Here is a 16,281-nt window from a genome sequence, read left to right as displayed (position 1 = left end):
AGCTCATTCGACGCGTCCCAACATGTGAAACACGATGCAGGTAAGATCAAGGTAACATATATAAGCTAAGTGTGAGAAGTTATTGCAGAAAAAAACGTTTCCCCCAACAACGTAAAATTTTAGTTTATGCCCGCTGGAGGCTAAATCGTTGAACGTAACTGCGTCAAACAGCTGGGGGTGTTGTGTTGCCTCACTGCACCGTGGCCTGGTGGGAGGCGGGCGGCCGAAAACAATCACCGGAACTGCCGGACATGTATTCTGGCCGCCGCACAACAAGATCCAAAATAGCACGTGGCCAACACCTACGACGCCATCACCGGAAGTCCACCCTGCACTCCGTAGTGGGCCGATGCCGATGACTATCTTCTCTAAAAATAACAAAGCAACCTCGCACAATTCTGGCGCAGCTGATACGAACACTGAACAGCGCAACTAAATTCAAATTCACGCCACAACACCACCCCTCTCTTTGAGGGAAAACGCACCCTATGAAAACACCCAGACACAGGTGCGGTGCCGAGCTAAACTGTACACGCACAAACTCGCCCAACCTACGGCGAGAAACGCTTCCGCGGCCTACGCGCCCTACGGCTGCGGCGCGGGGCCGCACGCTCGTCTGAGGCGGCGCCGACTGGCGCCGCTGGGACAGGACTGGTACCCCCAGACGGCTCGGGACACACATCATCGGTGGGAGCAGGGTCCACGGTCACAGGGGCTGGGTCAGTAGGCTCGGGCTCACCCCCAACTGGGTAAAAGGTCACCGGCACCTCGCGATCAGCGTCCCCCGGGTGGCCCGGTACCAGGCGCCTAGCGTGCACCCGCTCACCTGTGGCCAGCCGGTAGCTGACCGGACCGGTCCTGCGGCTCACCTGCACGGAGCGCTGCCCCTCGACCCGGCCCGTCCCGGGCTTCCGTACTCGCACCCAGTCGCCGGCTTCCCATCGCGGGGCGGCCGTGGCGGTGCGGTCATACCGGGCCCTGTAGGTCTCCTGGTACGACTGGTGATGCTGCCGGACAGCTCGATCCTCGGCAGCACGGCCGGACGGGGTCACATCGAGAACCGTCCGCGCCTCCCGCCCCCTCATCAAAACAAAGGGCGACACTCCGGTCGCCGGGTGGACCGTGACCCGGTACTCACCCAGGAACTTTCTGACAAACGCCGAGCGCGGCTCCCTCGCCAGGCGAGCCGACTGGATGGCTTCCTTAACCGTCCGGTTCAGCCGCTCGACCATGCCGTTTGTCTGCAGCGAATAGGGCGAACTAAACGTCTGTTTGACGCCCATGCGACCCAAAAACTCGGCGAGTCGGCCCGACCGGAACGCAGGGCCGTTATCTGACAGTAGCTCCAGCGGCACACCTTCGCGAGCGAACACTGTCTCCAGGAACTGGCAGATACTGTCTGCCGTCGCGTCCTGGCAGAGCGCAACTTCCGGCCACCGGCTGTACATATCGACGAGCACAATGCCGTAGCGCTCAGACGGCGGACCTCTCATGGGACCGATCACGTCTACCATGAGGCGCTGCCACGGTCCGTCTGGAAGTGGGATGGGCTGGAGGGGCGGCTTCTCCCTCCGCACGTGTCCATCGTGCTGAGAGCAGACCTCACAGCTCTTCAGCAGCTCCCGCACCTGCCGGTCCAGGCGCGGCCACCAGAAACGCTCACGGAGCCGCTGTTTGGTGCGGACCACGCCCTGGTGGCCCGCGTGCGCGTTAGTCAGAACGCGCTCGCGCAGCGCCGCGGGCACCACCAGCCGGTCACCGCGGAGCAGCAGCTGGCCGTGTACGGACAGCTCGTCCCGTACCTGAAAGAAACCAGCCGCTCGGGGGTCAACCTCCCTCCGGCGGGGCCACTGCCTGGACACGTACCCACGGACGACGCTGAGACACTCGTCGGCCGCCGAGGCGTCACTGAGCTCCTCCTCAGAGATAGCTGCCGCCACAGTCAGAGCTGCAATCTGGAGATCGTCATCATCCGGCCACCAGGTCTCGGCTACCGGCAGCCGTGACAGGCCGTCGGCCACGGTGTTCCGCTCCGAGCGGACGTACTCGACGTCGAAAGAAAACTCGAGCAGGCGGGCCTCCCACCGCGCGACACGCCGGCCGACGCGCGTGGAACCCTTGGGACCGAAAATGGTACACAGAGCCTGATGGTCCGTGCGCAGAGTGAATTTCCGCCCCCAGAGATAGTGGCGAAACTTCTCACAGGCCCACACCACGGCCAGCGCCTCCTTCTCCACAGTGGAGTAGTTACGCTCGGCCGGAGAGAATGACTTAGACGCGTACGCAATGACCCTGGGCGACCCCGAGGCGTCGATCTGCGTCACACACGCGCCTGCTCCGACGTCACTGGCGTCGGTCGTCAGCACCGTGGCGAGCGCGGGGTCGAACATACCCAGCGCCGGTGACTGACGGATGGCGTCCTTGACGCGCTGGACGGCGCTGGACAGCGCCGGCGACCACTCGAACTTGTCGGCGCGCAGCGCAGCTCGCAGCGGCTCGACCAGGTCCGAGTACCGCGGCATGAAACGGGCGTGGTAGCCCGTGGCTCCCAGGAAGGCGCGGAGGCCCTTCTCGTCCTGCGGCTCTGGAGCCTCCAGCAGCGGACTGATCCGCCCTGGGTCGATCTGCACACCGGCCGCTGAGATCCTGTAACCAAGGAAATCAGTGTCACGGCAGCCGGTGGCACTCTTGGACCAGTTCACTTTCACACGGTGGTCCTCCAACCGCCGCAGCACCTGCTTCAGGCGAGCGTCATGCTCTGCCTGGGACGGTGCGTGGATGATGATATCGTCGAGGTACACCTCCACCCCGGGGATGCCCTCCAGCATCGACGTCATCACCCTCTGGAAACAAGGGCCGGCACTCGCCAGACCAAAGTTTACTCGACGGAACCGGTACAAACCCTTGTGACTGACAAACGTGGTCAGGTTCTGGCTGTCAGGATGCAGCTCCAGCTGGTGGTACGCGTCCTTCAGATCCAGCCTGGAGAACATCAGCGAACCACGGAGCCGATCGAGAACGTCCTCAATCCTCGGGAGAGGATGCCCATCCGTGATGACCGCCTGGTTCACTCTCCTCATGTCGACGCAGAGGCGGATGGCACCGTCCCGTTTCCTGCCAACGACCAGTGGTGAGATCCAGGGAGACGCGCTCACCTTCTCAACCACGCCCTGTGCCTCCAGCTCATCAATCCGGGCACTCACTGCATCCAGCACAGCCAAAGGCAGGCGGCGCAGTGGCTGGCGCACTGGTGGTACCCCTGGGTCAACTGTCACGCGGTGCTGGTACCCAAGGATCGCAGGTTGGACCCCCGGAGAGGCTGGTGGCTCGTCAGGTGGGCTGGTGGGTTGGACCGGCTCAGGAGGGGACACACGGGTAGGGTTGGTGGACACACTGCACACACGGTTGCCCACGATACAAACATCAAACACTTTCATCAGATCAAGGCCCATCAGAGCACGTCCTGACGGCACCACATACACTTTGACCAACTCTGTTTTCCCACGGCATGACACCTGAACACTTTTCACCCCCAGCACATTCAGCATGCTCCCCCCGTAGGCACACAGACTCTCCTCGGCTACTCCCAGATCACCCTGCACCAAGTCCCTCGGCAGGATAGAGACTGGGGATCCAGAGTCCACAGTAAAAGCTACCTTGACCCCCTCTACCTCAGCCTCAAGGGTCAGAGGCGTGGCACTAGCCCCAATTGCTAGCACCTGGACGCTAGAAACCACACTAGCACCACAGTGCTGGGCAAAGTGGTTGGTCTTACCACACCTGGAGCACTTCCTACCAAACGCTGGGCAGTTCCTGTCGCCTCTTCGGTGTCCAGGGCGCCCGCAGCCCCAGCACTCAGGCCCGGCTGTCGGCTGCTGTGGTGGGAGAGGCTGCTGCCGTCTCGGCTGCTGCTGCCTCCCCTGCGGAAGTTGCTGCCGTCCTTCCTGCTGCAGGGCTGGGACCGGGCCGGAGCGTCGGCGCCTGGTCCCCCCTCGCTGAGACCTCTGTGGCTGCAGGGCCTGGACGGGCACAGGCACGGCTGGTCCCTCCATCACCTTTGCTTCTCGTTCAGCTGACTCGAGGGTGTCAGCCAGCGTGAGGGTCTTCTCCAGAGTCAGACCCGACCCTTCCATGAGAAGCCGCTGCCTCAGCTTGGAGCTCGCGGTTTTCTCGATCACCTGGTCTCTGATGAACTCGTCCATCTGGGGACCGTACTCGCACGTGCTAGCCAACTGGCGAAGCACGGAGACCCACTGGCTGGTGGTCTCGCCTGGTTGCTGCCCCCGGCTGCGGAAGCGGTAGCGCTCAACACAAACATTTTGTTTGGGAGCGAAATGGGCCCCGAGGCGGCGCAGGCACCATTGGAAGTCGTCCTCGCCTTCCAACTTCTCCACGGGTGGCAGGCTCTCAAACACCCGCTGCCCCTCCGTCCCTATACAAGTCAGGAGGACAGCCTGGCGACGTGCGGGAGGGAAAGCGTCACCTCCGACCGCACACAGAAAGTTCTCAAACATCCTGACCCACCGGGGCCAGGGAATCGCCGGCTCAGCTCCCGCGGTGGGCAAAAACGGCGCAGGAGCCGCCGCGAAATCCGTGGTGAAAAAATCACTGTTCGAAGTCCTCAGTCGCCACTTCAGTAGGCGGAACTATGGTCATGAGTACCCAAATATAGGAACGTTCCCATTTTTGGGAACGGAGTTCCCAAATATGGGAACGGGCGTTCCCATTTATGAGAACGGAAGGCAATTTTTCGGCCGTTCTCCCACTAAAACTCAAAAGTGCATCACGTCTCAAAAAAGTGCACGCTGATTTAAGTATCTACTAAATCTCCATAAAGTTATCTTTAATCTGACCGTGGAACAAGGAAATTGACCGTGGAATGATATTTTTAATGATTTTTTGAAAATGACAGAATGGTGGAAATATGGGTTATACGACATTTAACATGCAATTTTAAGGAAAATGAAGCATTTTTTAGTTTGAGGTAAAGTATAATAATTTTCGCCTGGTTATGAACTTTCATACTATCGACACCAGATGCTGACAAATGCAAGCGAAGACGCGGACGGTCCCGAGGTAATATTGTTGACTTTTGTGTCGGGGCGGACGACCGCGTGGAACGTGAGTGAATTTACCGAGCTACTGTTGTAAACTCAGTTTAAGCGGTTGAAAATTATCCAGCTGTATTTTATCATCCCGGAAAGACATATTTTATTTGGATGCTAGCTGTTTAGAGTTGTTTTAAAAGGAGCGTCATGAGCGTGGTTTTTGTCTTCCGTGTTTCTAAGCGTGATCGTTTTGGGGGAATTTCTCTTATATAGCTCGCTTTGTGTGGCTTATTTATAATTTTTATGCTGATTTCGATAATTCCTCGTGCCCATCCTACCAGGCCTTTTGCCACTTACACTCATCAAGAAAGGAAAAAACTAGATTTTCATTGGGACTAGGTGTTTTGAGGGTGTAACATATTCAGCGTTCCCATTTTTGGATACTTCCTTGTACTCGTCAACTATCGGTGATAAACAGACAGGTGCTTGACATGTCTCCACCCTCAGCGCGGACGGTGGATATAGGTATGGAAGACCTTGTTGAACATCGCTGAGCGTTGTGAATTACGTAATCCTGCAGAGGGGGGCGTGCCCGCTGCGAGATCGACGGGAATAAAAGCGCAGAAGACCGGGCGAAACATGCGACGGTCTTGCCGGAAAGGTCATCTGATGATTGTTGCGTTAACAATAATTTGCGGCGTTGGACGTGATGCTTGTTAATGAAAAGAGCCCCTGAAAGGCGTCGGTGAAATCGTTCCCAATTTTGGGTACGCCGTTCCCATAATAAGGAACGCTTGCAGCGCCAGTGTACGAGAGCGTTCCCAAATTTGGGCTCGCGGCCCGGATGATGGACTGCTTTAGAAATAGGGGAACGATTTGAAACTACGATGGGCCTTACAATATCAAACTCTTTCCCAACAATATTGAGACAAATATCAGGCGGTTCACGATCGTTTTATATTTTTTGGACGTCATTTAACGGTTCTTTTTCTTGTTTTAAATAATGCCTACATGGCGTTCCCATATTTGGGTTTATCGTTCCCAAACATGGGAACGAAAATGCGTTCCCGAAAATGGGTACGCTTGACCATAGTTCCGCCTACTGACTTTGTTGTGTTGCCTCACTGCACCGTGGCCTGGTGGGAGGCGGGCGGCCGAAAACAATCACCGGAACTGCCGGACATGTATTCTGGCCGCCGCACAACAAGATCCAAAATAGCACGTGGCCAACACCTACGACGCCATCACCGGAAGTCCACCCTGCACTCCGTAGTGGGCCGATGCCGATGACTATCTTCTCTAAAAATAACAAAGCAACCTCGCACAATTCTGGCGCAGCTGATACGAACACTGAACAGCGCAACTAAATTCAAATTCACGCCACAACAGGGGGCATGCTTGATGCTGCAACAAGATCTTTGAAACAACCTGAACTATCACCAATGCGCTTTTCTGCAGCGATGTCGCTTTTTGTTCCCAAATTATCCGGTGATTTGTCGATTATTTTTGGAACAGGCAAAAGACTTTTAGTGACCTCTGGTGACCTGACCTATGATCTAACTTACGAGTGACTGCAGTGTATGTTATCATATTATGCTATTATTCAGTGGTAGACACTCGTAACTTGACCCCGACTTCGATAACGATAATTCGATAACTTTTTTCGAGGTTAGCGGCTTCAATAACGATAATCCGATAATCAAATCGGTCACTTCAATAACGCGATAACGATAACAAAAACTTCAAAAAAGAAAGAAATCGAAAGGATAAAATATTTGAAAGGAGCTTCTAATTAAAATTTAACCCATTTGCTCATGCAACACCATTATAACCCAGCTGCTTACACAAAAAGGAAGTCTTAGAACAGTGAAAATGTTAGGTAATTTTCTCGTACAAACAAACAAACAAACAAACAAACAAACAAACAAACAAACAAACAAACAAACAAACGTACAAACAAAAACTTGAATAGGTATCTTTGGTGACAGAGTTTGTTGCGCCGAAAGGCATTCCAAATAGCATTTTTCAGTGCTCAATATACAAAACTGCTATCTCAGTTCAAAACCCCATGTTGAAGGTGAGCCACAGGTGAGGCTTTAGTAAACTTTTTAATACGCTCGCGTCGTATTTGATGAAGTTATCGTTATCGACTGACCGAAAGGGGGCTTCGATAACGCTACTTCGACAACGATAATCAATAACGATAAACTTGAAAAACGTTATCGTCGATAACGACTTCGATATAATCGTTATCGATGGAAGTTATCGAAGTGCCCACCACTGTTATTATTATATTATGAGCAGTACGGGCCGTTTATCGCTGGTCGCTATATACGTGGCCCAAGAGCCTGGAATTCCCAACACCCTCGGCCCGACAAACGTAGATCTGAGCGACGACCCGACATCCAAATTGCTGGTCACTGCCACTGGAACCATTATTTTAAGATAATATTACCTACCGATCCAGTATCTACTATCCATATTTGTCCTTTGAAAATGCAACATTCAACACGAGTTATTAATCGTCCACGTACGGTTCAGTCCCAAGATTCTGATTCACGATGCGGTTCGTCTTTTTCAGAGCCGCTGCACTCGCCCGATGGTCTAACCGTACCACTCTCACCAGTCAGGTATGTGCCGTTCACTGTGTACATAGCATATGTTATCTTACCAGATAACGTATCACTTTTCATCAGATAGCGCACCAATCTCAAGTTCGGTTACCTGTTCTATCATGTTTATAGCTAATTAGATTCAGGGTCTTTACTCCTTCCGTGCACTGTGCATCCAGCGCACACCGTTTTGCTGTTGAAAGTATCTCCACAGTCTGCATGATAACAGCCTTCATCCCTTCTCACCAGTATGATGAGCTCCTCTCGCGCCACTCCGGAGGGCAAGTCGATGACTTCTGGCTCAGACTCGGAGCGCGCTACCGAGCGCATCGTTCGCTACAAGGAGGAGCGGCGCCGGCAGCTGGCCGCGAGCGCCGCCCTCCAGCGGCTCTCCTCCAGTGATGAGGAGCAGGAGGTCGGCTCCGCGGGCGGCAGGTCCAAGCTGCGCCGTCGCCGCGAGCCGCGGCCGCCCTGCGGGCCAGCCGAGGGAGCCGCTGACCGGGGAACTCCGACAGAGGTGCGCACCACGCGAGCCTCCAGACTGCGGGCTGCCGTCTCCGGACAGAACTCAGGTCAGTGGGCAGTGCGGCCCGGTAGCGGGAGCAGAGATATCCAAGCGATCGAAACGGAAGCCGCGATGATAAAATCGATTAAATATACGGTGGCTTTAGGATTATGCAATTGTTTATACATGAGTTTACTGTTAAATTTCATCGTTACCTTTTCCCTTCTCTCATGTCTGTCATCACTTGATGGCATGTCCCCCACCTTTCAGGAAGTCTGGGCACCCGGCAGACTCCCGGCTCGGTAATGGAGCCAGGGCCAGGAGCCCACATTACACCGGTGAGTACCCATCGGCAGACACCCCGTCCGGCCTCTGGAACCAGACCACTTGAACAGTAGCGCCTCCTCCCCCAGGTCCCCCTGTTGAACCGATCATTTACATTTGCAAAAGAATGTGTCAAAACACAGCTCCGCTCCAAAACACAAATTTTACCACCCTTTTAGCATGGCAGTACAAGCCGGAGTTTCTTCACAGTACACATATGAATTCTGATTCAATTTGACACGGTTGGTTTATGTAATTACAGTCACGATTTCATATTGACCTGTACGTATGTACATGAATCGGCGGCGCGAAGCGCCGCGAAAAATTTGCAAAAACATTTGTCAAAACACAGAGGGGGTCTCCTCTCTACAGAGGACCACCGATCTCTACTGCGGGCCTCCTCTTTTCACAGGGCCTCTTAACTACAGAAGGCTTCCTCTCTACAGAGGGCTTCCTCTCTACTGAGGGTCTCTCCCTTTCAGAGGGCCTCCTTTACAGAGGACCTCCTCTCTTCAAAGAGCCAGAGGACCTCATCTCTGCAAAGGGCTTCCTCTCTTCAGAGGGCCTCTTCTCTACAGAGAGCCTCCTTTCTTCAGAGGGCCTTCTCTCTACAGCGGGTCTCCTCTCTTCAGAGGGCCTTCTGCATTCAGGCGGTCTCCTTTCCACAGAGGGTCTCCTCTACAGAGGGCCTCCTACCTACTGAGGAGTCAGAGGGGCCGACACAGACACTAGCGGTTATTCACTGGAGGCCCCAGGAAGTAAGAAGGGCCCTAGCTGTCAGGCTGGTCAGAGTGCCCTGAATGTCCTGACGTGATTTTTGGGATTCCCGTGAATTTCTTTCGCCTCCGACGTGATTTTGACCTGCCAGGGCCCAGGGGCACTAAAAATAAAACAAACAAAATAAAAAAATGGAAATAGGACATCACCAAAATTAAGTGGCCGAAATCCGTTGAGTTTTTAATTTTGCGTATAGGTAGGGGCACCACGAATTAAATTCATGACCATCCCCTTGGAGTTTTCCTGGATCATCCCCTGGTGCTCGCACGGTTGAGACAAAAATGAGTAAGATTCTGGCCTTCAATACGCCTTTTCACGCAACACGATCCAGAAAAACAAAGGTATTAGCTCAGAAGTGTTTGACATGTGATTTTGAGCATGCAAGACGGCGTCTATAGCGCATTTAGGTCTTCGGCTTTTGGGGGGGGTCAAATGACCCTCTCAGACCTTTTGGGGGGGGTCATGACCCCGTGGACCCCCCCCAGGATCCGCCACTGCCGATCACGGATCAGCTCCCAGCAGACATGTTATAGCGGTTAAGTAAAAAATGTTGTGTTTGAGCTTGGCCTTCGATCGACGTTTTCACGCAGCTGCGGCATAGACGGGATGCCGGGTGGTGGTTTCGAAGACAGCCGTAATATTGTTTCTTTTCCTCGTGTTTCTTAGCATGACAAATGTTCAAAGTGTCGATAACAGTCGTGCCGGGTAATAAGCGAACCTCGCAGATCATATATCGATGAAATTGGCCCGCAGGGCGAAGTTGGGAAGGTCGGAGGTGTGGGAACGGTAGGTACTGCAGGCTACAGCTGCAGAAACGTCCGTCACCTCCTTGATCGTGAGCGCTGGGAACCTTCTCCCCAATATTTTATCCAAAGCGCCAGCCTAAGCCTCCAGATGCGCCGCCGTCAAAGGGACACGGGGTGAAGCACACATTTACTCTGCCAGGGTAAATACAGGGTGATCCAAAAAAAATGGAACCCCTAACTTAAAATGTCTTTAAGTCAGAAAATTGTCACTTTATTGGCAAATTGCAAACACCATTAGAAAGAGCGTTCAATTCTCTATAAAACCATGTTGATTGCACTTAATTATTATTATAAATATTGCCCTAGACAAATGCCTATAAAATTTGTGTCACGAAACTCAGTGAAACGGTTTTGAACATTATGCGCAAATCAGTGATTGACGGTTTGCTGTTCTGACCATGTCGCTTGTTGGAGGTTCATGAATAAAAATAGCTCATTCACGTGCTATTGTAAGGAAAGGAAAGGCTGGCGGCCTGCTGGGACCAGTTGTCCCAGAGACTGCTGGTCCGCGCTGTCGGAGCTGTCCCCAAGCAACTGCAGGCCTGCGTGACGGCCCACGGAGCTCGCGTTGAGCACATGCTGGGATGAACAGCGGAAGCTAGGACGCGTGTATCTGTTCTACTGTGTGCTTCTGTGTAAACTTTTATGAAATAAAATTGAATTTGGATGTGGCGTTATTCGCAAAAAGACAACAGATAGAGTGCTAACGGATTTCAGCGCATTGTTAGCATTTGGTTATTTCGTTTCACTCAGTTTTCTGACGCTCATTCCAAAAGCTAATAGTGTGCCAATGCTTCAAAACATACATGCACCAATTTGACGTGTTTTATAGAGGATTTAATGCTCTTTCTAATGGTGTTCGCAATTTGTCAATAAAGTGAATATTTTCGGACTTATAGACATTTTAAGTTAGGGGTTCCATTTTTTTGGATCACCCTGTATGCCAGACGCCAGTGATAGTAGGTATCTGACTCATCGTTGGTAATGGGAAGGTCCACATATACACACGTATTGCGAGTGAACCTGACCTGTGATACGTCGGAGGTCGCCAATAAGTCACGAATGAATGCCATGAGTGTTTGTCTATGTGCCCTTTCAGGTCAGAGGCAAAAGCGATGGTGACAGCCACGATGGACAAGACTGCTTAGAGAGGGACAAAAGCCGCCGAAGAAAGTCAAATCTCAACCGGGCGCAAGGGGTGGAACGGGCCGCTGCAGACCAACCAGGTACGTATATAACGTATTACCTACGCGTGTAGGTACTTGCGCAATACGCCCCCGGGGCGTATTACGCCCCAAACAAATACTTACTGCCCGTCGTAATGCCCACTTGTTTGTGGTTGTCGGGTGAAACGAAAAATGAGAATAAATTATAATTATAAACAAATGAATTATTAACCCTCGCTTGCACATGCCATATTCCCATCCTAGATCGCACATGGGGGGGGGGCTGCAACCCCCCACACCATTTCGTTCCTGCTGGAGATAAAGCTTCGTGGCAAAGACCAACAGATTCTTTGGGAGGAGACAAATCCAATGGTACCCAATTTTAGGTACCTCATTAGGTCAATCATTGACCTTCCAGGTCAGGTCAAACTAAAAAATGTTGCTGTTTGGGACCACCGTTGGAATATCACGTGCTGTGCCTACTGCCTGTCATACCGATGACGTGTTTGTATGTCTGTGTGTGTGTCTGTGTGTAGTGTGTACCTACCTACTGATGTGTGCACCGATTGGTTTGTGTGTCCCCTTTACATGGGGTCATTTGGGTCCGATGACATGACTGAAGAACAAGGTCATATCTCCGAAACCAAAAACTAAAGAAACTGGAAATTTCCAGTGGACGTCGAGAAAGGATAGAGAAGCAGCTATACGAAAAAATCAGGCTTCTAGCTTTGAAAATGTTTATGTAGTGCAGAGCATAAAAACTACCTAGGGGTGGCAAGTGGCAACCATGCCCCCATGTGCGGGCCGCGGGCGGGGGGTTAAAGCTACTTCGCCCGTAATAATGAAATGGATCAAAGGAAAAGTTTCTTCCTATCTCACTTTATAAGTGTGCTACCAAATACTGCAGAACTTCACGGGTCGCGAATATGAAGCTGCTGTTAGATTGACGGACGCAATACCGCAACCTTGAAAAGTTTACAATTGCCATTCTGTTTTGGTGGCAACGCCTTTTCCAAGGCCGCGCCTTTATTGCGGATATTTTAAGGTTATATTAGTAATTTTGACTGTGCAACACTCTAACCATAGATAAACATTCTGTACTTTATTTGTAGGGCTTTGGAGCGTCTCGTTTTAGTGGTAAGACCCTCAAAAGATTGGGATTCCATTCAAGGTCATTTGCATCAGGTGGCCTTTGTCGCTTGAAGTTTTGCTCCTTTGTCATGTTAGGCATTTAGATCATACTAATCAAATGAGGGGGATGAGTGCACAACACTTTGATGCTGTTTTTAATTTAAATCATTGAGTCAGGAGTCAGGACTTGGTGGTTGTGATTTGTTGGGTGTCGGATGCAATCCGTTGTCTTTTCAAAATTTTATAGCCATTTTCCACATTTTTTTTTCCTGAAAAGAGATGAGATGTGAAAAAATTTATTTTTGTACCCTGGACATTAACACATTCATAATCATACCTTTCGAGAGGAAAATTTTCTGGCTTAAATGTTATTCAGAAGAGCTCGGCTTTGTCAGGGATTTTAAGTTGTAGACTAGAGGTCTTGCTTGTCCTGCACATTTTGGTATTGGTCACATTTCCATGGGTACTCATTTTTGGGTTACCAAATTTAAGTTGTATAATTTTGTTTTTAGCTTATTAAGTTATCACAAGCTGTGAAATGTAAGTTGAAGCAAAGTAGCTTTACCTATTTAATCACCTAATCACTTTTTTATTTTCACTTAATTTCAAAGCATACTGGATAAGCTTATTAAATTTTGCTAATCCAGATAACAAGTGGCCATGAAAATCAGGTCATCGGTTCTAATGTTCATTTATGGATTCAGTTTTTGGATGTGCCAGTTTGAAAAGTTATCTCAGGCTGCTTTATTCTGAGATTAAGAATTTAAAGGTGCATTGATTGTGGTCCAAAACCAAGCTACAGGGTGTTGGTGGGTCAGTGAAGAGTGTTGTCAACCAACAAGTATGCTTAGAAGGGACCTAGGCACTTATTCCACCTGTACAATCTTTCTGGCCTAACTTTGCCTCCATATTGATATAAAAAATCACACAAAGATAAGTGTTTCTTGGACCTACCTGGAAAAAGCTATAGTTTCTCAAGGAATTGTCAACTGATTGAGCTGGTTTGCTCAAAGTCACACTCACACTCATCCTAATTGAAGTTGAAGTTGAAGTTAGTGACCTGTAGTAGACTTGGTCTATTCAATGCTCACATCGGGCTGGGCTAGGAAATGAGGTCAATTGCGGCATGAGGAATTAGGTACGCAAATATCGTTCAGAACCAGAAGAACACATTGTCTTAACCCTCGCCCGTATTGGTGGTTTTCCAGCCGCGAACGTATAAAGGGGGGGGGGGGGGGTCCGTTGGATCCCCCTTCCGTTTCGCCCCTGATCGAGCTAGAGCTTCGCGGAAAAAATGAGCGTGTTGCCCGTGACGAGAGGAAGCCGATGATACCCAATTTTAACACGCGCAGTGGAAGGGTTGCGAGTACTACGCCCAGTGGAAGGGGGGGGGGCGGATGTCGCCCCCCCCCCTAAGATCTCAGCTCCCACTGGAGCTAGAAAGACGAAATTTGGAGGGTAGGTGGGGGCCATGGGGAACTCCGTTGTGTGTGAATTTCATGACCCTAGGTTAATATCTTCAAGGTCAAATGAGGTCAAATGTGGTCAAATCTGCCATATTAGCGACTTTTTTGCGTTTACACGCCGATAACTCAAAAAGTTACCGGCCGATTTTTTAAAATCTTTCACTATACGAAAGGGCAAACATTTGTGAGTATGTATGGTGAATTTCTAGATAATCCAACAATAAATATGGCAGTTAGAAGCCTGCGAAGGGTAAGATGTCGCCGGCTGAAGCGGCATCGGCCGACGCGGGAAACGCGGCAATCACAATTTTGTGTTTACACACTCATAACTCAAGTTGTTACCGGCTGATTTTCAAAATTATTTGACCATATGATTGCCTGTACATTTCTCAGTCTTCTCACCGAATTTGACGCAAATCGAATATAATCAGCGGTAAGGAGCGCGATGTAAAGACGGAACCGTCCCGCCCCGGCACAGTCTACAATTCAGGCGGCGCGTAACGGCTAGCGCCGGCCGCCGCGCCGCCGCGCCGCCGCGGCGGCAGGATGTTTGACTTTACACCGCTATTACTAGAAACCGATTTTACTAGAAACCGTTGTGAACCGATTTTCTTACTTCTTGCACGAGAAGATCCGCAGTTCAATTCTGGACAGGTAGCCGAAATTTCACATTGATATTATGCTTGCGGCGCGAGTTATTGGCGAAAAACAGGAGGGGTGGGCGAAATCCGCCCCCCCCCCCCTTCCACTGCGCGGTCCTAGGTCATTGGTTGACCTTCCAGGTCAGGTCAATGACCCAAATGTCGGGAAAATCGGGACCTGTTAGAGCGTTGTAAAGTGTGGCTGCGATGGGGTTTTCGGGGTGCTGATCACGAATATCATGTTAGTTTTGATAACAGATGATGTCTTCATGCACTTAGGCCCGATCGGGTCAGGTCAGGTCAACCAGCAACCTGCCGAGTATTTGTAGTAGGTGACAATCGCCTCTGACAGCTTCCTAACATGTTACGAAGGCACCAAAACTACCTACTTCGTTAATTTTCATATGGTTGCTAAATTCAAATTCAGCTCCAAAAACTAGCATTCGCGAACAACCGAGGGGGAGGGGTCCGTTCGACCTCCCTATACGGGCGAGGGTTACCCCTCGCATGTGTAGGGGGTCGGATGGACCCCCCCATGGTTTTTCGCGAATAACCCGCGCAAAAAGCGGCCGATCGCGACGAAACTTTCAGTACCCTCGAGTTGATCAATTTTACACCTACTCTGAAAATTTAATGACCCTGACCCAAGTGACCTTTGACCTGTTAGTTGTGACCTATTTCTCGAGGCCATGTTTGGCCGGAATCGCGATTCGGCGTATGTACGTCGGCTCGCATTAGCCGCGCGTTTGCAAGCTTTTCGTGGTTTCAAACGTTCAAACATGTGATTCGATGCTGCTCCCATGCATTGGGGTGGATGTCAAGGTCACCTGAAGGTCAGGTCAGGTCATTGACCTTTGGTGACCTCGGTTCACTTTTTCGAGTTTTACATGTTTCTAGGCTAGTTTTTTGGAGCTGAGTTCGAATTTAGAAACCATTTGAACATTAACGAAGTAGTTTTGGTGCCTTCGTAACATGTTACGAAGCTGTCAGAAGTGGTTGACACCTTCTACGAATACCCGCCACGAGCCCTACTGGTTGACCTGACCTGACCTGTCCCGACCTGGTCTAAATGCTTAAAGACATCATCTGTGATCAAAACTAACACGATATTCGTGATCAGCACCCCGAAAAACCCCATAGCAGCCACACTTTACGACTTTCTAGCAGGTCCCGACTCCCGATTTTCCCGACTTTTGGGTCATTGACCTGACCTGGAAGGTCAACCAATGACTTAGACCCTTAAAATTAGGTATCACCGGCTTCGTCTCGTGACGGGCAACACGCTCGTTTTTTCCGCGAAGCTCTAGCTCGATCAGGGGCCAAACAGCAAGGGGGTCCAACCGACCTCCCCCCTTCCCCCTACCTACACATTAGAAGCTGGCAAACGCCGCACACATGCGAGGGTTAAATGAGCACAATAATATGCAGAAATGTCTATGAAATACAGAAAAGTTATTGCTATGCTAGATCTTGCGATATGGCCAATGGCCATGTTTTTGCTCAAGATTTCTGATTGGCATTGCCTCCATTCCATTAGATAGAGATATAGCTAAATTCCTCAAGGTTTCTAGACTTTTTTTTAATTATACGTGTAAAAATATAATTTGTTTATGTGTAATAACTTCTAAGACTACAACCTATATAGTGATAATATGGAAATTCTTTTGGTGTCTTGGTAATTACATATTTTTCATGCAAATGGCTTCTATAGATGTACTTGCAAACATATCTGCTTAACTCCAAGATTAGAACAAAGTTATCTATTAGTTTCTGTGGTGGAATAATCTAAACAAGCTGTTTCCACT

The 16,281-nt window shown here is 50.6% G+C and overlaps 2 protein-coding genes across 2 annotated transcripts in view; one reads left to right on the top strand and one right to left on the bottom strand.

Annotated features, from left to right (window-relative positions):
• The window catches only part of LOC122378833, a 65,235-nt gene that overhangs the window by 26,428 nt on the left and 22,526 nt on the right, over positions 1-16,281 (top strand). Inside the window, exons 3-6 of the mRNA XM_043360365.1 lie at positions 7,630-7,678; positions 7,910-8,232; positions 8,436-8,503; positions 11,172-11,298. Of these exons, the coding sequence (XP_043216300.1) occupies positions 7,630-7,678; positions 7,910-8,232; positions 8,436-8,503; positions 11,172-11,298 (567 nt within the window). The remainder of the gene's footprint in view (positions 1-7,629; positions 7,679-7,909; positions 8,233-8,435; positions 8,504-11,171; positions 11,299-16,281) is intronic.
• LOC122378880 (uncharacterized protein K02A2.6-like) lies at positions 231-6,430 on the bottom strand. The gene is made up of 2 exons (XM_043360512.1): positions 6,156-6,430; positions 231-4,632 (listed from the first exon to the last, which is right to left on the bottom strand). Exon 2 carries the CDS (start codon positions 4,512-4,514, stop codon positions 552-554), a length of 3,963 nt encoding a protein of 1,320 aa, XP_043216447.1. The 5' UTR covers positions 4,515-4,632; positions 6,156-6,430; the 3' UTR covers positions 231-551.

Source organism: Amphibalanus amphitrite, unplaced genomic scaffold, assembly GCF_019059575.1.
Source record: "Amphibalanus amphitrite isolate SeventyFive unplaced genomic scaffold, NRLGWU_Aamphi_draft 000066F_arrow, whole genome shotgun sequence".
Classification (NCBI taxonomy): Eukaryota; Metazoa; Arthropoda; class Thecostraca; order Balanomorpha; family Balanidae; genus Amphibalanus; species Amphibalanus amphitrite.
Note: the sequence above shows the minus strand (reverse complement) of the source record. Positions and strands in the feature narration are given on the sequence as shown.

Excerpts from the sequence above, each read along its gene's own strand:
- LOC122378880 (XM_043360512.1), bottom strand. The coding sequence starts at position 4,514 with ATGTTTGAGAACTTTCTGTGTGCGGTCGGAGGTGACGCTTTCCCTCCC.